The sequence below is a fragment of the Leguminivora glycinivorella genome, chromosome 22, assembly GCF_023078275.1.
Source record: "Leguminivora glycinivorella isolate SPB_JAAS2020 chromosome 22, LegGlyc_1.1, whole genome shotgun sequence".
In the NCBI taxonomy this organism is placed as follows: domain Eukaryota; kingdom Metazoa; phylum Arthropoda; class Insecta; order Lepidoptera; family Tortricidae; genus Leguminivora; species Leguminivora glycinivorella.
The window spans coordinates 8,844,869-8,859,922 of record NC_062992.1 but is presented as its reverse complement, the minus strand read 5'-3'; the positions used below and the strand labels follow the sequence as shown (position 1 = coordinate 8,859,922).

The following is a 15,054-nucleotide window of genomic DNA, read 5'->3' as shown; positions in this document are numbered from 1 at the left end:
GACATAATCATATAGAATAGAATAGAATTCATTTTCTTCGTAAACACACAGAAGAGAAAAATATTACAAATAGGAACACATAGCTGAACGAGAAGGTGCCACGAAATGTTTAATCTCAGCCAAAGACATATGTAACTCCGTATAGACAGATAAAGTCTAAGAAAAAAACGTACCTCAAAGCCCTAGAGAAAATGGTACGGTGACATAGATGGCGATACACCTTTGGGGAACGCTCGGCTAGATGGCGCTAATATTTATATATGACATTTTAACACATATCAAGCTAACAATATGGGCCAAATTGTCAAAACTGAGGTTCCAAAGTTTTAAGTTTGTGTCGAGAGATGGCAGTCTACGCACTGTGATTACACATTTTACTTTGACAGTAACTCTCTATAATACTCGATCCTCTTTGATCTCAGCATATTGCCAGCTTGTATAGTGTCCTAACTCTTGCAGAAACCTGTTTAAAAATATGGTTATTTTATATTTACGCGTTTTTGTTACAGCGGTGAAATGCAACGACGATAAGGTGCTCGTGCGCACGCTGGCCGCTCTCGGTGCCGGCTTCGATTGTGCTTCGCGCAACGAGATTGAGCTGATCACTAGCCTTGGAGTTGCGCCTGAGTAAGTACAACCACAGAATTCGTACTACGTACAGAATTATCACTTCCTTCAACCAACTATCACAGTACAGAACTATCCTTCAACCAACACGGAAAGCAGTCGCATTCATTCGCAATAATTCCCCCTCTGCGGAAGCACATAGCCAAGTACCTAACTCGCCCTTAGGTACACAAAACAGATCGAAGTTTGCAATATTTGTCTTTGATGTGAGTCAATCTTATATGCATGTATGTCGTTATTAAGTCTTGGATCATCAGAGCAGGATGCAATGTTCTGGAAAATCAAGGGAACTCTTCGTACATGAACTACTCAAGTTTCAGTGCCACTTTTGGCGAAAAGGGGTTGAAAGAAATCGAAATCGTGACATTGCAGTGACAGGTTGCCAGTCTCTCGCCGCCACAATTCAACCCATATCCCACAGTCGACTTCTACGACACCCATGGGAAGAAAGGGGGTGGTGAAATTCTTAACCCGTCACCACACAGTTCGTTGTGTATGTTTTCTAAATTGTGCTTATTCTGTCGTGCGTGAATATGCTACTTTCCTCCTAGTCAAATCAGCTTCTTTTTAAGAACTGTCAAGACGATTTTGAACGACTTGCTAATATGGAATCAATATGAAATCGAATTGAGTGACGTCACGGTCAACTGATTTACTTTATATATTTCTATTTGATTTAGAAAATATAAATTGGAGTTAAAAATAACTTCTGTCCCTCTTCACTTCACTACATAGTATAAAATAAAGTCGCTTTCTCTGTCCCTATGTCCCTATGTATGCTTAAATCTTTAAAACTACGCAACGGATTTTGATGCGGTTTTTTTTAATAGATAGAGTGATTATAGGGGAAGGTTTACATGTAGATATAGTACCCGTGCGAAGCCGGGGCGGGTTGTTAGTTTTCTTATAATTATCTGATGCTTTATTTCATGCATGGTATGAAATATTTTATTTTAAGTACCTACAGTCTAATTGCCTATTTAATGAATATAAACTATTTCTTTTTTAAATTATTTTTTTTGTCCACAGACGCATAATCTTCGCGAACCCAGCCAAGATGGCGTCTCATATCCGGCACGCCAGCGCCGCCGGCGTCGACACCATGACCTTCGACTCGGAGCCCGAGCTGATGAAGATCAAACAACTCATGCCGCATGCGCAGTGAGTGACTGAGTATTTTAAGCACCAGCGCAGAATATGTAATAGTACAAGTACAGAAGACTCACTGCTTTGATGTTCACAAAATACCGCCTTTCATAATTCTTACTTACATTAAGAAACGGACCGCGCGCCAGCAGCTAAGGTCGTCACCACTGAATGGAACGCGAATCGGCATGTACTTGTACTCGGCGAAAGAATATCGGTGTGGCTCACACCGAGATTCTTTCGCTCACCCCTAGATCCAGAAATTGTATTAGACATTCTCGACGGTTCCCCTTGTTTTGGCATGATTTTACAATGAAGAATTCTTTTTGGCATAATCTATATTGATAGATAGATAGATATACGTTTATTTGTTTGTCACAATACACACAGAATACACAAAAGAAATAAGTTACAAAAAAGAATTAGAATACATAATAAGCAAATTGGAAAACAGGAAATTACACAGATTGGTATAATTCACCTTTCGCATAATCTATTATGGCATAGTATAGTTACGCATAATTTGTCTAGGCATATTTTTGTTTGTCCGAATATATTTCATGCATAAAGGTTATTTGTCGAATGTTTTTTTATTCATAGGTACATTATTTCTGCATAACGTGGTTTAGTCGAAATTTACCACGCAGAATTTTTATCATAACGTATGTAATACTACTATATTATTTTAGATTATGACAAATAAGTTTTCTGCCAAATTAACATTCGGCGAGAATCGACTATGCGAAGTCTGTTATGCGAAAATCGTTTCGGGCAATTAATGTTATGCTAAATAGAGGGAACCAATTCTCGGCACCTACTGTGAAGTATAGTCGCGACAAACTTTTAGACCATGTGGCCTTACCTGCGCAAAAGCGATTTTTCTTATTAGCTAGTTTTTTTTTCTGCTCGTATGTGTTCGACGCGCGAACTTGCCTCCACCACCGCGCCTAATGGCCTAAAAGTTTGCCGCGCACTAATAGCGGTCCTGAATAAAGAAAAAGGGGTTGTTCTCTTGGCATGTCTGGACGATACAGTCCTTATTCGTTCCCGCTTATGTTATTCATATTTTGACTCGTGTCAATATGTATACCTTATAAATTTAAATAGATATCATACACGAAAGAAAAAACGACAAGGCCCACTAGTGGCCGAGCCGGGAATAGAACCCGGGTCTTCAGCTTATCGGCTAACGTCTTCACCACTAGACCACCCGCCCGCCGTGGTACCCGACGAAACTCTAGTGTATTGTATCTCTGATAAGGCTAGGCGCCTTTTGACCAACTCTAACGGCTCAGCCACGACATTGGTCTAAGCGCGACAGCGGCGAGCGGCGGCCATACATTGAAGCGAGACACAGCGATGGGACTTTTCATTCGCACGTATGGCTGCCGCTCGCCGCTGCCGCGCTTAGACCAATGTCGTGGCTGGGCTATAAGGGCTAGCAATCAGTGCTTGCACCTCCTATACGAATCCTTTGCAGGATTACGATATAGCGAGAGAGATGGTGCTGCCATCTATAGTTCCCTAGTTGAATATGTATACCTTCCTTATTTATTGTATTTTTTTTCTAGATTGGTGTTGCGTATCCGCTGCGACGCCGCCGCGGCGCAGTGCCCGCTCGGCATCAAGTTCGGCTGCGACCCCGGCACTGACGCGCCGCGTCTGCTCAAACTGGCTGCTGTCTTGGGTCTAGAGGTTAGTTGATATTTCATTTTCATAAGCAGGATTTTTACGGTCTGCTGGATCTTACGCTCGGCCGCCGTCATCATCATCATCCTCCTTGCGTTATCCCGGCATTTGCCACGGCTCGGCTCATGGGAGCCTGGGGTCCGCTTTGACAACTAATCCCAAGATTTGGCGTAGGCACTAGTTTTTACGAAAGCGACTGCCATCTGACCTTCCAATCCGAAGGGTAAACTAGACCTTATTGGAATTAGTCCGGTTTCCTCACGATGTTTTCCTTCACCGAAAAGCGACTGGCAAATATCAAATGACATTTCGCACATAGGTTCCGAAAAACTCATTAGTGCGAGCCGGGGTTCGAACCCGCGACCTCCGGAACGAAAGTCGCACGCACTTACCGCTAGGCTACCAGCGCTTCGCTCGGCTCGCCAGCGCTCGGCCGCCGTCATATTGGGTTCTAAATAATTTTAAAAACATTGACTATATTGATTTTTGTTTGCCCCTCAGGTGATCGGCATATCGTTCCACGTGGGCTCCGGCGCAGGCGAGACGGTTGTAGCAGAGTGTGTATCCGCCTTAAGACGTGGTGTGTAACGCGCCCTTAAGAATCTCTAGCTGTCAATCATGACATCTTACCCCGCCTCTTGGATCTAGACCGTCATACAGATAACATGTCACTCCTCACGAAATGTATTAATTATAATTAAAATAAGTTAGTTTTCCAATTAATAAACACATCGTTGAAGACCTCATCAATTGTTTTATTGAAGAACATTACATGGCGCAGTCGGAGAAGAACAATTACGAAGATTAAATTCGATTAAGATCGAAGTCACATGGCGGACACCGGCCTGTACGAATACGAAAATATTAAGGTACGAAACTAAAAATGTCAGACGACGAAGATAACGAAAAGAAAACTACGAAAATGGACGCAGCCGAGGTAGACAGCATGACATGCGCGGTGGAATATAAAATGCCGCAGGGCCTTAACCTCGATGACATCAGCAATTGTTGGCCACAATGGTTAAGGTTTAAACAATCTTTCCGCATATTTCTACTCGCTGCGGGCTTCGAAAGACTGACAGAAACGAGAAAAGCGGCTATACTCCTCAATTGCATCGGGCAACAAGCGCAAGAACTGTATTTTAATGTATTGCAAACAGAAGAGAAAACGAAGCTAGAAGAAATAATACTATTATTTGACGAACATTTTAAGCCAAAACAAAACGAAGTTATTAATAGCTACAATTTCAACAAACGGGACCAAGAAGACGGAGAAACGTTTGATGCATTTTACACAGCCATCAGGAAAATTGCTGAAAATTGTAACTACAAAGAAAAGGACAGGATGCTGCGAGACAGAATAGTCATCGGAATCAGGGACCAACGGACTCAGCAGAAGCTGCTCGAAGTAAAAGAACTGACCATGGAAAAGGCGGTAGACATATGCCGCTCTGCTGAACTCTCCAGAGAACACATGAAGACACTGAAGAACCCGGAGGTGCATGCAGTACAGGCGAAGTACACAGTGCACCGGTCTTCGGATAACAAAGATAAGTATTCTGATACTAACAATAATAGGACTTTCAATAATACTAATCAGTACAGCAAAAATTTTTACCTATGTAGAAAATGTAAGACTGAGCATGGACCTAGGAATTGCCCAGCTTTCGGAAAAATGTGCTCAAAATGTAAGAAATTTAACCATTTCAGTGTAGGGTGCCATATGCCTAACAAACAAGTTCATGAAATGAACACAAATGACACAAATACTAATAATAAAATACATGAATTATGACTAGTATATTCCATTGATTTTTCCAAGAATGAGTGGACGGAGAAATTAAGAGTTGAAAATAAAAGGGTATCATTTAAATGTGATACAGGTGCAGGCATTAATGTCCTGTCATTAAGGGATCTCAAATTAATTGTCAATGATGATATTCAAAACAGGTTGTCTGAGACAAGGTCAGTTATTGAGGTCTACAATGGTGGCAAAATCTTCCCACTGGGCACCATTACTTTAAAGACATATTCTAAAAATGATGAAAAAAGTTTTGATGTTGAATTTGTAATTATTAAAGAAAATTTCCGTCCTATCTTGGGTTTCAAGTCCCTGGTAACAGTAGGATTATTAAAAATACAAGAAATTAATACTGTGACGAATGGAGCCGTGTGCTCAAACAAAGATAATATTGTTAATTTGAATGGTGAATTATTCCAGGGTGTCGGGGAGTTTAAGGAGCCATTGGAGTTGCGAATTCAGCCAGGAGTCCAGCCAGTAGTTCGGCCCCCGCGACGAGTGCCGCAGGCATTGATGGGCCGCCTTGCTGAGAAACTGAAGACGCTGGTGGAACACAAAGTAATAGCTGAAGTCGCACACCCTAGGAGTTTCGTAAGCAACCTTGTTATTGTTGAAAAGAAAGATGGCTCGCTTAGGATTTGTCTCGACCCCAAAGATCTAAATAAAGTTTTAATAAGAGAACATCGCTTGATACCAACATTAGATGAAATAGTTTCAAAATTGTGTAACAAAAAATACTTTTCAGTTTTAGACTTATCAGATGGGTTCTATAATATTAAATTATCTGAAAATTCCAGCGATTTGTGCACTTTTAACAGCCCATTTGGTTGTTATAAATTTCTAAGGTGTCCTTTTGGCATCTCGGTAGCCCCGGAGGTCTTTCAAAGGTACAGTGAAACTGCCTTTGGTGACATCCCAGGTGTAATTGTGTACTGTGACGATTTATTAATATGTGGTGTCACAGAGGAAGAGCATGATGCAATACTGAACAAAGTGTTTGAAAGGGCCAAGGAACACAATGTTCGTTTCAATAAAAAGAAATTTCAGTACAAATTAAAAGAAGTAAGATACTTTGGACACATTTTTTCCGAGGAAGGCATGAAAATTGATCCGGAAAGGATTCTTGCCATTACTAATATGAAGAGCCCCTCCAATAAAAAAGAGTTGCAAATATTCCTCGGAATGGTTAATTATCTAAGAAAGTTTATTTCGAATTTGGCTAGTATTGCATCACCGCTCCAGTTATTGTTAAAAAAAGATGTGACCTGGTTATGGACGGACATTCATGAAGATGTTTTCAAAAATATTAAAAATAAATTAACAGAAGCTCCTACTTTACAAAATTTTAATCATAAAATACCTATAGTAATACAGTGTGATGCGTCTAAGGATGGTTTGGGATGTTGCCTTATGCAAGAGGGAAAGCCAGTGGCTTATGCATCAAGGAGCTTAACTCCGTCTGAACAAAATTTTTCTCAAATCGAAAAAGAATTGCTTAGTGTGTGCTGGTCCACTCAAAAATATCACTACTACATATATGGACAAAAATGTACAATATTAAATGACCATAAACCACTAGAGTCCTTGCTTAAAAAACATATTCATGAAGTACCGTCCCCTAGGCTCCAACGAATGAAGTTAAGATTACTAAGATACAACATAGAATATAAATATTTGAAAGGTAAATACATGTACATAGCAGATTTATTATCTCGTGCATATATTAAGTGTGATAACTCAGACGATCCATATATTAATGAAATGGTTCACTGCGTAGGGCTCGCGAGTCACTTGCAGTGTACTACGGAGCAAAAACAAGAATTAATTACTGAAACGAATAATGATATTGAATTATCCAAATTAATTGAATATACTAAGAATGGATGGCCCGACAAAAAGCATGTGTCAGATAATTTGCAATATTACTTTAAATTAAGATCTGAAATAACAGTAGACGAAGGCATAGTGTTTTTAAATCATAGAATAATAATACCTAACACATTGCGTTTAAAATTTATGAAAATATTACATGAAGGGCACCTCGGCACAGCTAAAATGAAACAAATTGCCAGGAATATGTACTATTGGCCAAAAATTGATGAACACTTGGATACATTTGTAAGAAGATGCTTTATATGTCAGACATATCAAAAAAATAATGTGAAAGAGCCCTTATTGCCTCATGAAGTACCTAAATTACCCTTTAAAAAAATAGCTACTGATATAATGGAATTCAAGAGTAAAAGTTATTTAATAATTTATGATTACTATTCTAAATGGTTAGATATTAAATTATTATCGAATAAAAGTGCCAAATGTATAATCAATAGCCTGACAGATGTTTTTTGTAATTGGGGCATCCCTAGCGAAGTAGTGTCAGACCATGTGCCATTTGACTCCAGAGAATGCCTGCAATTTGCTCGAGAGTGGGGCTTCACATTCACATATTCTAGCCCTAGATACGCTCAGTCAAACGGGTTCGCAGAGATGGGGGTACAGATTGCCAAGAGAATGTTATTAAAATGTCACGAAGATAAGTCTGACTTTAGGTTAGCGTTGTTACAGTACAGGGCATCACCCGTCTCGGGAACAAGTTTCTCCCCGAGTCAGCTGATGATGAATAGGAATATTAAAACTAAAGCTATTGTTAATCATAAATATTTAGAGCCAACGCTGAATAGTAATGTAGACTATCAATTCCAAAAGTCACTTAATAGAAACATTAAGTATTACAATAGTACGAGTAAATTTAAAAAGAGTTTTTATATGGGACAAGATGTGTGGTTTAAAAAAGAGCCTAATACTAATATATGGTTAAAAGGGAAGATTTGTAAATGTAACGGCTTTAGGTCTTACAATATTTTAGATATGAACAATGTGGAATACACACGAACATCATTTCATATTCGACCTCGTGTCGCGTAGCGCAGCTTTGTGTTCCACCGGAGTCTGTACTGTTGGCTGAAGGCGCAACATTCATGGTTATTTTTATTTTTAATGTAAAAGGGGGAGAAAAGTGATTCATATGTACTAGTAGTATTAAGAAAATATAGTTAACGTTATTAATTTTAGAAAGTATATTACAATGTTGTGAAACAATTTATAAATATTACCATAGAGACTGAAAATAGTGAAAGTACAAATATATAGAAATAAAGTAATTCTGTTTAATTGTTTGAAGACTGATTTGTGTAGAGATGTTTAACTGTAGTATTAATAAGATAGAGCTAACTTTATTCATTTAGAAAGTATAACAGCAATTTTGTATAACGAATTATAAGTAATCATTCTGTTTCATTGTAAGATAAAGAAATTTCAATTTAAAAGGGGAAGGTGTAGCAGAGTGTGTATCCGCCTTAAGACGTGGTGTGTAACGCGCCCTTAAGAATCTCTAGCTGTCAATCATGACATCTTACCCCGCCTCTTGGATCTAGACCGTCATACAGATAACATGTCACTCCTCACGAAATGTATTAATTATAATTAAAATAAGTTAGTTTTCCAATTAATAAACACATCGTTGAAGACCTCATCAATTGTTTTATTGAAGAACATTACAATGTTAACTATTAAACGAATTTACATTTAATAACTATAATTTCTGGTTTTATAAAACTAACATTTACACAATCTGTAGTAAGTAGTTGTCGCTATTTACTGTTGGCAACACCACCGCCTCTCGACGCTCCACGCCGCATCGGGGATTCCCCAATAAACGTTTGCATACTGAATGTTTATCGAATTAAAATGTACTTTATTGTAATTATTGTTATTGGAACGTTACATATCACGAAAAACCGTTATTGTCGTATTATTTGTTCATCTGAAAAAAAAAAACATATTTAGAAAAAAAACATGGTGCTTGGTTTTTTTCCATGTTTTTTTTTTCATAATTCTGAAATAAAACGTTTTTTTTTTCTATTTGCAACCCTACACATCTAGCGTCAATCACGACACAATCCTCCTTATCCTCCACGTGCCGTCATTAATTATTATTTAAAGAATATAATTTGTTTGCAGGTGTCCCTGGTGATCAACGAAGCCCTGGAGACCCATTTCCCGGACCACGGCGTGCGCGTCATCGCGGAGCCGGGGAGGTACTTCGCGGCCGCCGCGTACTCGCTCGCAGTCATGATTCACGCCAAGCGAGAGGTAACTACACCTATCACCCTCTTCTGCAGGGCTCGGATATCGGTAAAATTTTCAAACCGTTATCATGTACTTGCGGCAAAACTTTTAAATTTCGTTTTCGCTCGAAAAACCGCTATTTTTGAATCGGTTTTTAGGGGAACGCTTTCATAAAGGTTTCGTTCGATTTAGAACAAAATAAACCGGTTTATTCCGCAGCATGATAAGTAATACTGTTCTAACCAATCAAAAAGTCGCTGCGTGAACGTAGGCATTTATGCGACGCCGGTGCGACTCGCGACCCGTCGAATAAACCGGTTTATTTCGTATTTTTAAGTAAAGGAAAAATGGAAAAATTCACACCTCCGGCAGGACTCGAACCTGCGACCTTTGGCCTTGCCGGGGCCATCGCGCTTCCAACTGCGCCACGGAGGCCTGCTGGATGTGTGCGAATTTATCCATGCCTTCCCTCAATACTCAACCGCCTTAGGGTGGGTTGTGGCCAAAGGTCGCAGGTTCGAGTCTTGCCGGAGGTGTGAATTTTTCCTTTACTTTAAAAATATGTAATATCGCTCGCAGATGTTTCTGCAAGATAAAAAAGAAATTTGATTTATTTCGGTTAAAATAAAGTTCTCATAACGTTCGCGTTCTTTACAAAATTCGGAGTAAAATCGATATAAACCGGTTTTAACCGGTAAAAACCGGTTCCGAGCCTTGCTCTCCTGTCACTTGTATCTGGTCATCAACGACACATGGTTGATACAGTTTTAGTTTTGTTGGTGGCATATTATTCCAGCACTACGTTACTTTGTACTTGAAACTGTCTATGTATACTTCGCGACCGCCGCCTACTCGCTCACAATCATGATCCACGCCAAGCGAGAGGTAAACACACCTGTCTCTCTTATTGTGACTTGTTTCTGGTCATTAACGATGCCCCTAAGACACACGTTACGAAAATTTGATTTGACAATACTTATTGGTGGTGGGATATTATTCCAGCACTTTGTCGCCTTGTAGTTGAAATATACAATTTTCAGTCACGAAGAGGTATCTATGCCATGATTTACGTAAAGTGAGAGGTAACCACACCTGTCTCTATCTTACCTTAGTTATCAACTAAGCCTTCGACACACAGTCGGTTTTGATTTAACTCGTATCGGTGGTGGAATATTATTCCAGCATCTTTTCGCTTGTTATTGAAACTTATACGAACCAAAGCATATTTTACTGATTTTATTAGGTACCAGAAAGATTTTGGTCTTCAAAAATGTCATAAAAGGATAAAAGGTGACTTCGTTATAAGGAAGTTTATATAATAACCTTGTTATAAGTTCAGTATCAGACTTTGTTATAAGAAAGTTTATAATTAGCCGCGTAAGCTGAAGACCCGGGTTCGATTCCCGGCTCGGCCACCAGTGGGCCTTGTCGTTTTTTCTTTCGTGTATGATATCTATTTCAATTTATAATTTATATATAGTAGTGTGACTACTTGAAAAAAAGAACAAATCGCAAAATATTCAATAAAATAATTTGATTTGTTCCCTAGTTAAGTTTATAATTATAAAAACCGGATGTCGGCCGGTAATTACAGGATGTAAAAGAGGTGTTTTTTTTTCGTCAGATCGTGACCAAAGACGTCTCGGGCGAGGACGAAACACACACCATGTACTTCATGAATGACGGTGTCTATGGGTCCTTCAACTGTGTGCTGTATGACCACCAGCAAGTCGAGGCTACCACTCTCTACGTAAGTATTACATATCGTCACTACTTTAAAAAAAACTTGTATCTTCGTCTGTCAATGAAAAGAAAATTGTAGTAAGTATGTATGGAATGCATATAGACTTACTGCGTTTTAACTTTGAGGAACAGCGTGAGATACCAGATTTTTTAAAAGTAGTGACGATATGCAACTTGAAAAGTAGGTATTTTAGAGGCTGTAAGGAGTTGATTGTGTGGTATTATTAAATAAAGTTTCCCATGGGATCGGTATGAGAAATGTTAAATATGTGTGTTATAGTTCATACATCTTGTCCACTTCGGGTTCTTAAGGTGTACATGATATTTTTATTTATGTCGGTTAACTTGAAACTCTGGTAAATCCGTTCTGCTTTAAGGTTGATTATGTATAAAAATATATATTATATAATCTGAAAAATAATCAACCTTATAGCAGAATGGATTTACCCGGGTTTGAAGTTAAGCGACACATTTGTTTGAGCAGTGATTATTCGGAGAGTACATCTGAACGTCTGCCAAGTTACATCAGTTTGACAGGACTGGCTTCCCTCGAAGGCAACTGACCCACAATTTGTGATAATTATGTAGTTAGTCCCCCAGAGAAATTCGTTTAGTATGACAATTTAATACGTGAGATCACCACCCCAAAATCATACATTATCATTAGCACGACCTGATGGAAAGTTATACGCACTTGAGGAGATTTTGAGAATTCTTCGACATACTCTTAAAACAAGTTATTTAATTTATTAATCAGTGACCATATTTTCAAATCCGCAACGCAGGCTTTGTCAGCTGAATACAAATTCCGTTATTAGCTACAAGCTTCGTCAAAAAGTATAACAATGGAAAATCCGCAACATGCTTCGTCAATAGCGTAAATGTATCAATTAGACATTAGAATTAGTGAATTAGTACCTAAGTAATGTAGTTTAATTAGATTAAGTATGAATCAGCATCAGAATTGTGCAATGGTTTCACAGTTCTCCGACCGCCTTCAAAACTTGTTTTTGTAGTTAGATAATGGCCACCAGCTGGTCGGACAAGTGTGTTGCTGTTGCTACCTACCTTACACAGTAGACGATAAGGAAATAATAGTGAGTGCTTGCATTCGCCAACAAACTGTCATACAGTTTGGCGAAAATACTATAATTAGAATAATACTGTGTAACCTTTTTTGAGTAAAAAAAAAAAACTAAACCTACATACAAAAACCTACCTACATATAAAAATACATAAGTACTTTAAAAAAACACACACACACACCTACAACTCAAAAACACCCTGCAAGTCGCCCCCAACAGGCAGCGTGCCCAAAAGGCTGGCCGCATTGCCTCGCTGAATGGCGATGCTTATTCTCTAAGCAAAATAACAAGTTATTAACATACACACCTCACCCACAGCCGCACACGGAGAAACCGCTGCCCTGCTCGCTGTGGGGCCCCACGTGCGACAGCCTGGACTGCGTGCTCCCCGCCACGCGCCTGCCGCCGCTGCCCGTGGGGTCCTGGCTGGTGTTCCGCGACATGGGCGCCTACACCATGCCCGTCGCCTCCGCCTTCAACGGCTTCCCGCTGCCCAAGGTGCGGACCCTCGTCGACCATCGTCTGTGGTGAGTAGCCTTTACTAGTACGGCTCAAGGTCAACGGGTGCGACAACGAGCGAAGCTAGGAGGCGTGTTGCCCTTATTAGTTTCTGTTTTAAGATTCTGGGTGATGAATAAGTACGATAACGAGCGAAGCCCGAAGGCGTGTTTGATTTACATCGGATAAGTATCTGTGGTAGTTAGATATTGGTTTTCGATCCACGTATTATCTAACGGATGCGAGGAGCTGTTTATAAATGTTTACTTTTTCCCCAGGTCTGTGCTGAAAGGCCTCTGGCCGCTGGCGGAGTCCCAGTTCGAGCCGAACCTGGGCCGCGTGCCGGCGCCGCAGACCCCGCCGCCGTCGCCGCCGGAGGAGCGCCGCGTGTTCGTGGAGTGCGCGCTCAAGTGAGCCGCCGCGTACTGAGCGCCCCCCGCGTGAGCGAATCCACTTTTTCACTGACTCATATCGTTCTTGGAGCTCAATGTCCTAATACTACAAACTACAAAATGCCTTCAATAGGCTAGATTTCTATACCAAAGAGGATCGAGTTAGAGAGTTACTGTCAAAGTAAAATGTGTAATCACAGTTCATAGACTGCCATCCCTCGCTCGACACAGGCTTAAAACTTTTGAACCTCAGTTTTAACAATTTGGTCCATATTCTTAGCTGGATACATACATACATACATACAATCACGCCTGTATCCCATAAAGGGGTAGGCAGAACACATGAAACTACTAAAGATTCAGTGCCAATCTTGGCAAATAGCTCTTAGCTTGATATGTGTTAAAATATCAAATATTAATTAGCGCCATCTAGCAGAGCGTCCCCCAAAGGTATATCGCCATCTAGGCCACCGTACATTTTTCTGTATGGTTTTGGGGTACTTTTTTTTTCTTAGACTATCTGTCTATACGGAGTTACACATGTCTGTGACTGTATAATGGCATTTTTCCTTTGTGAGTACAGATTCAAAAAGTTGATTCACCCATGTAACGCAAGCGCCCGGGGGGCGTTAAAATTCATAATTATTTAGAGTGAATAATGCTTAAGTTCAGCCAAAATTCAACAAGGCAAACTGTTAAGGTTGACAACGCACATGAATCTAAAACTCTCAAGTTTATTCATTCTAAATATATGATTTTTTATTTCCATTCGAATAATTTCTTACCGGTTCCTTTGGGGTATTCAATTCACTTATTTTATATATTTGTTTAAGTCATGCATTTTATAAATTTTATGTGCCGTACAACCCCGTGTTATATTTTCGTGTTTTTATTGTATTATGAAATTGTTTTGTTAAATTCTAAACTTGTATTTGTCACCATGTTGTAATTTAAAAATAATTTGAAACTTAATTATCGAATTAAATTGTTTGTTTTACATTATATAAGCTCTTTGTGGAAGTAGATTCATATTATATTAAATTAGTTGGAATAAGATGTAAAATTTTAGGAATATTTGGATATAAAAATCAAGTTTAATAGAATGTCAAAACAATGTTAAATCATTATTAAATATAATACATTATTCCAACTAATTAAAATATTTTAATATCCCATTGGCGATCAAATCATTAAAAATATATTGATGTACCCATTATATGTAGGTTCGCGCTTGGCTCATCTTCACTTTTATCATCATTCACATAATATTAATGATTTTAATTGTTTACAATTTTTATTGAATTTACTGCCGAAATGTATTTAAAGCTTTTTAAAATTTTAAACGTAGTCTTAGACATTCCTTTGTATGAAATTTGTTTAACCCTTAAATGCATGACCTTGACAAAGATTTATTCAAATTTGAATTTTGACATGCTGTCAACAAAGTCAAAAATACATAATGCATGTATACATTTCTATGCATTTAAGGGTTAATAGTTTGGTAAAGTTGGTAGTGCCGTGTCCTGTAACGTTTCGCAAATAATGTTTTATCTCAATATATGTTGCAATTGGAGAGTGTGTTTTTTTTTATACTAGCGACCCGCTCCCGGCTATGCTCGGAGATTTAGGGCCAGTTGCATCAACCAAATTTGACACACACATCATCGTCACGCAGCAGACGTCTATGGAACTTCCCATACGATAAAATTTAACGAACGCTTTAACGGTGACAGACGGTTTGGTGCAACCGGCCCTAAATCATAAAATGGTGATAGTAAGTTATCCGTAAAATATAAATGCTTTTCTCGAAGCATCAGCTGGCCTATGATGCTTGCAATTTATCACTCATTTGCGTGGTTAAAGTGTCCGTCACTTTCTGGGATATATGTCAATGTGAGAGTGACAGATATCTTATCCATGTTGATAAGTGATCAAATGAGAAGCA

At 39.0% G+C, this 15,054-nt stretch overlaps 1 protein-coding gene across 1 annotated transcript in view; it reads left to right on the top strand.

The window, feature by feature from the left end:
- LOC125238048 (ornithine decarboxylase 1-like) overlaps positions 1-14,682 on the top strand; it is a 42,458-nt gene extending 27,776 nt beyond the window's left edge. Inside the window, 9 exon segments of the mRNA XM_048145336.1 lie at positions 510-627; positions 1,657-1,788; positions 3,345-3,468; positions 3,964-4,073; positions 4,395-4,424; positions 9,229-9,415; positions 11,016-11,141; positions 12,538-12,746; positions 12,996-14,682. Of these exon segments, the coding sequence (XP_048001293.1) occupies positions 510-627; positions 1,657-1,788; positions 3,345-3,468; positions 3,964-4,073; positions 4,395-4,424; positions 9,229-9,415; positions 11,016-11,141; positions 12,538-12,746; positions 12,996-13,131 (1,172 nt within the window). The 3' untranslated portion in view covers positions 13,132-14,682.
- Positions 14,683-15,054: the final 372 nt, after the last annotated feature.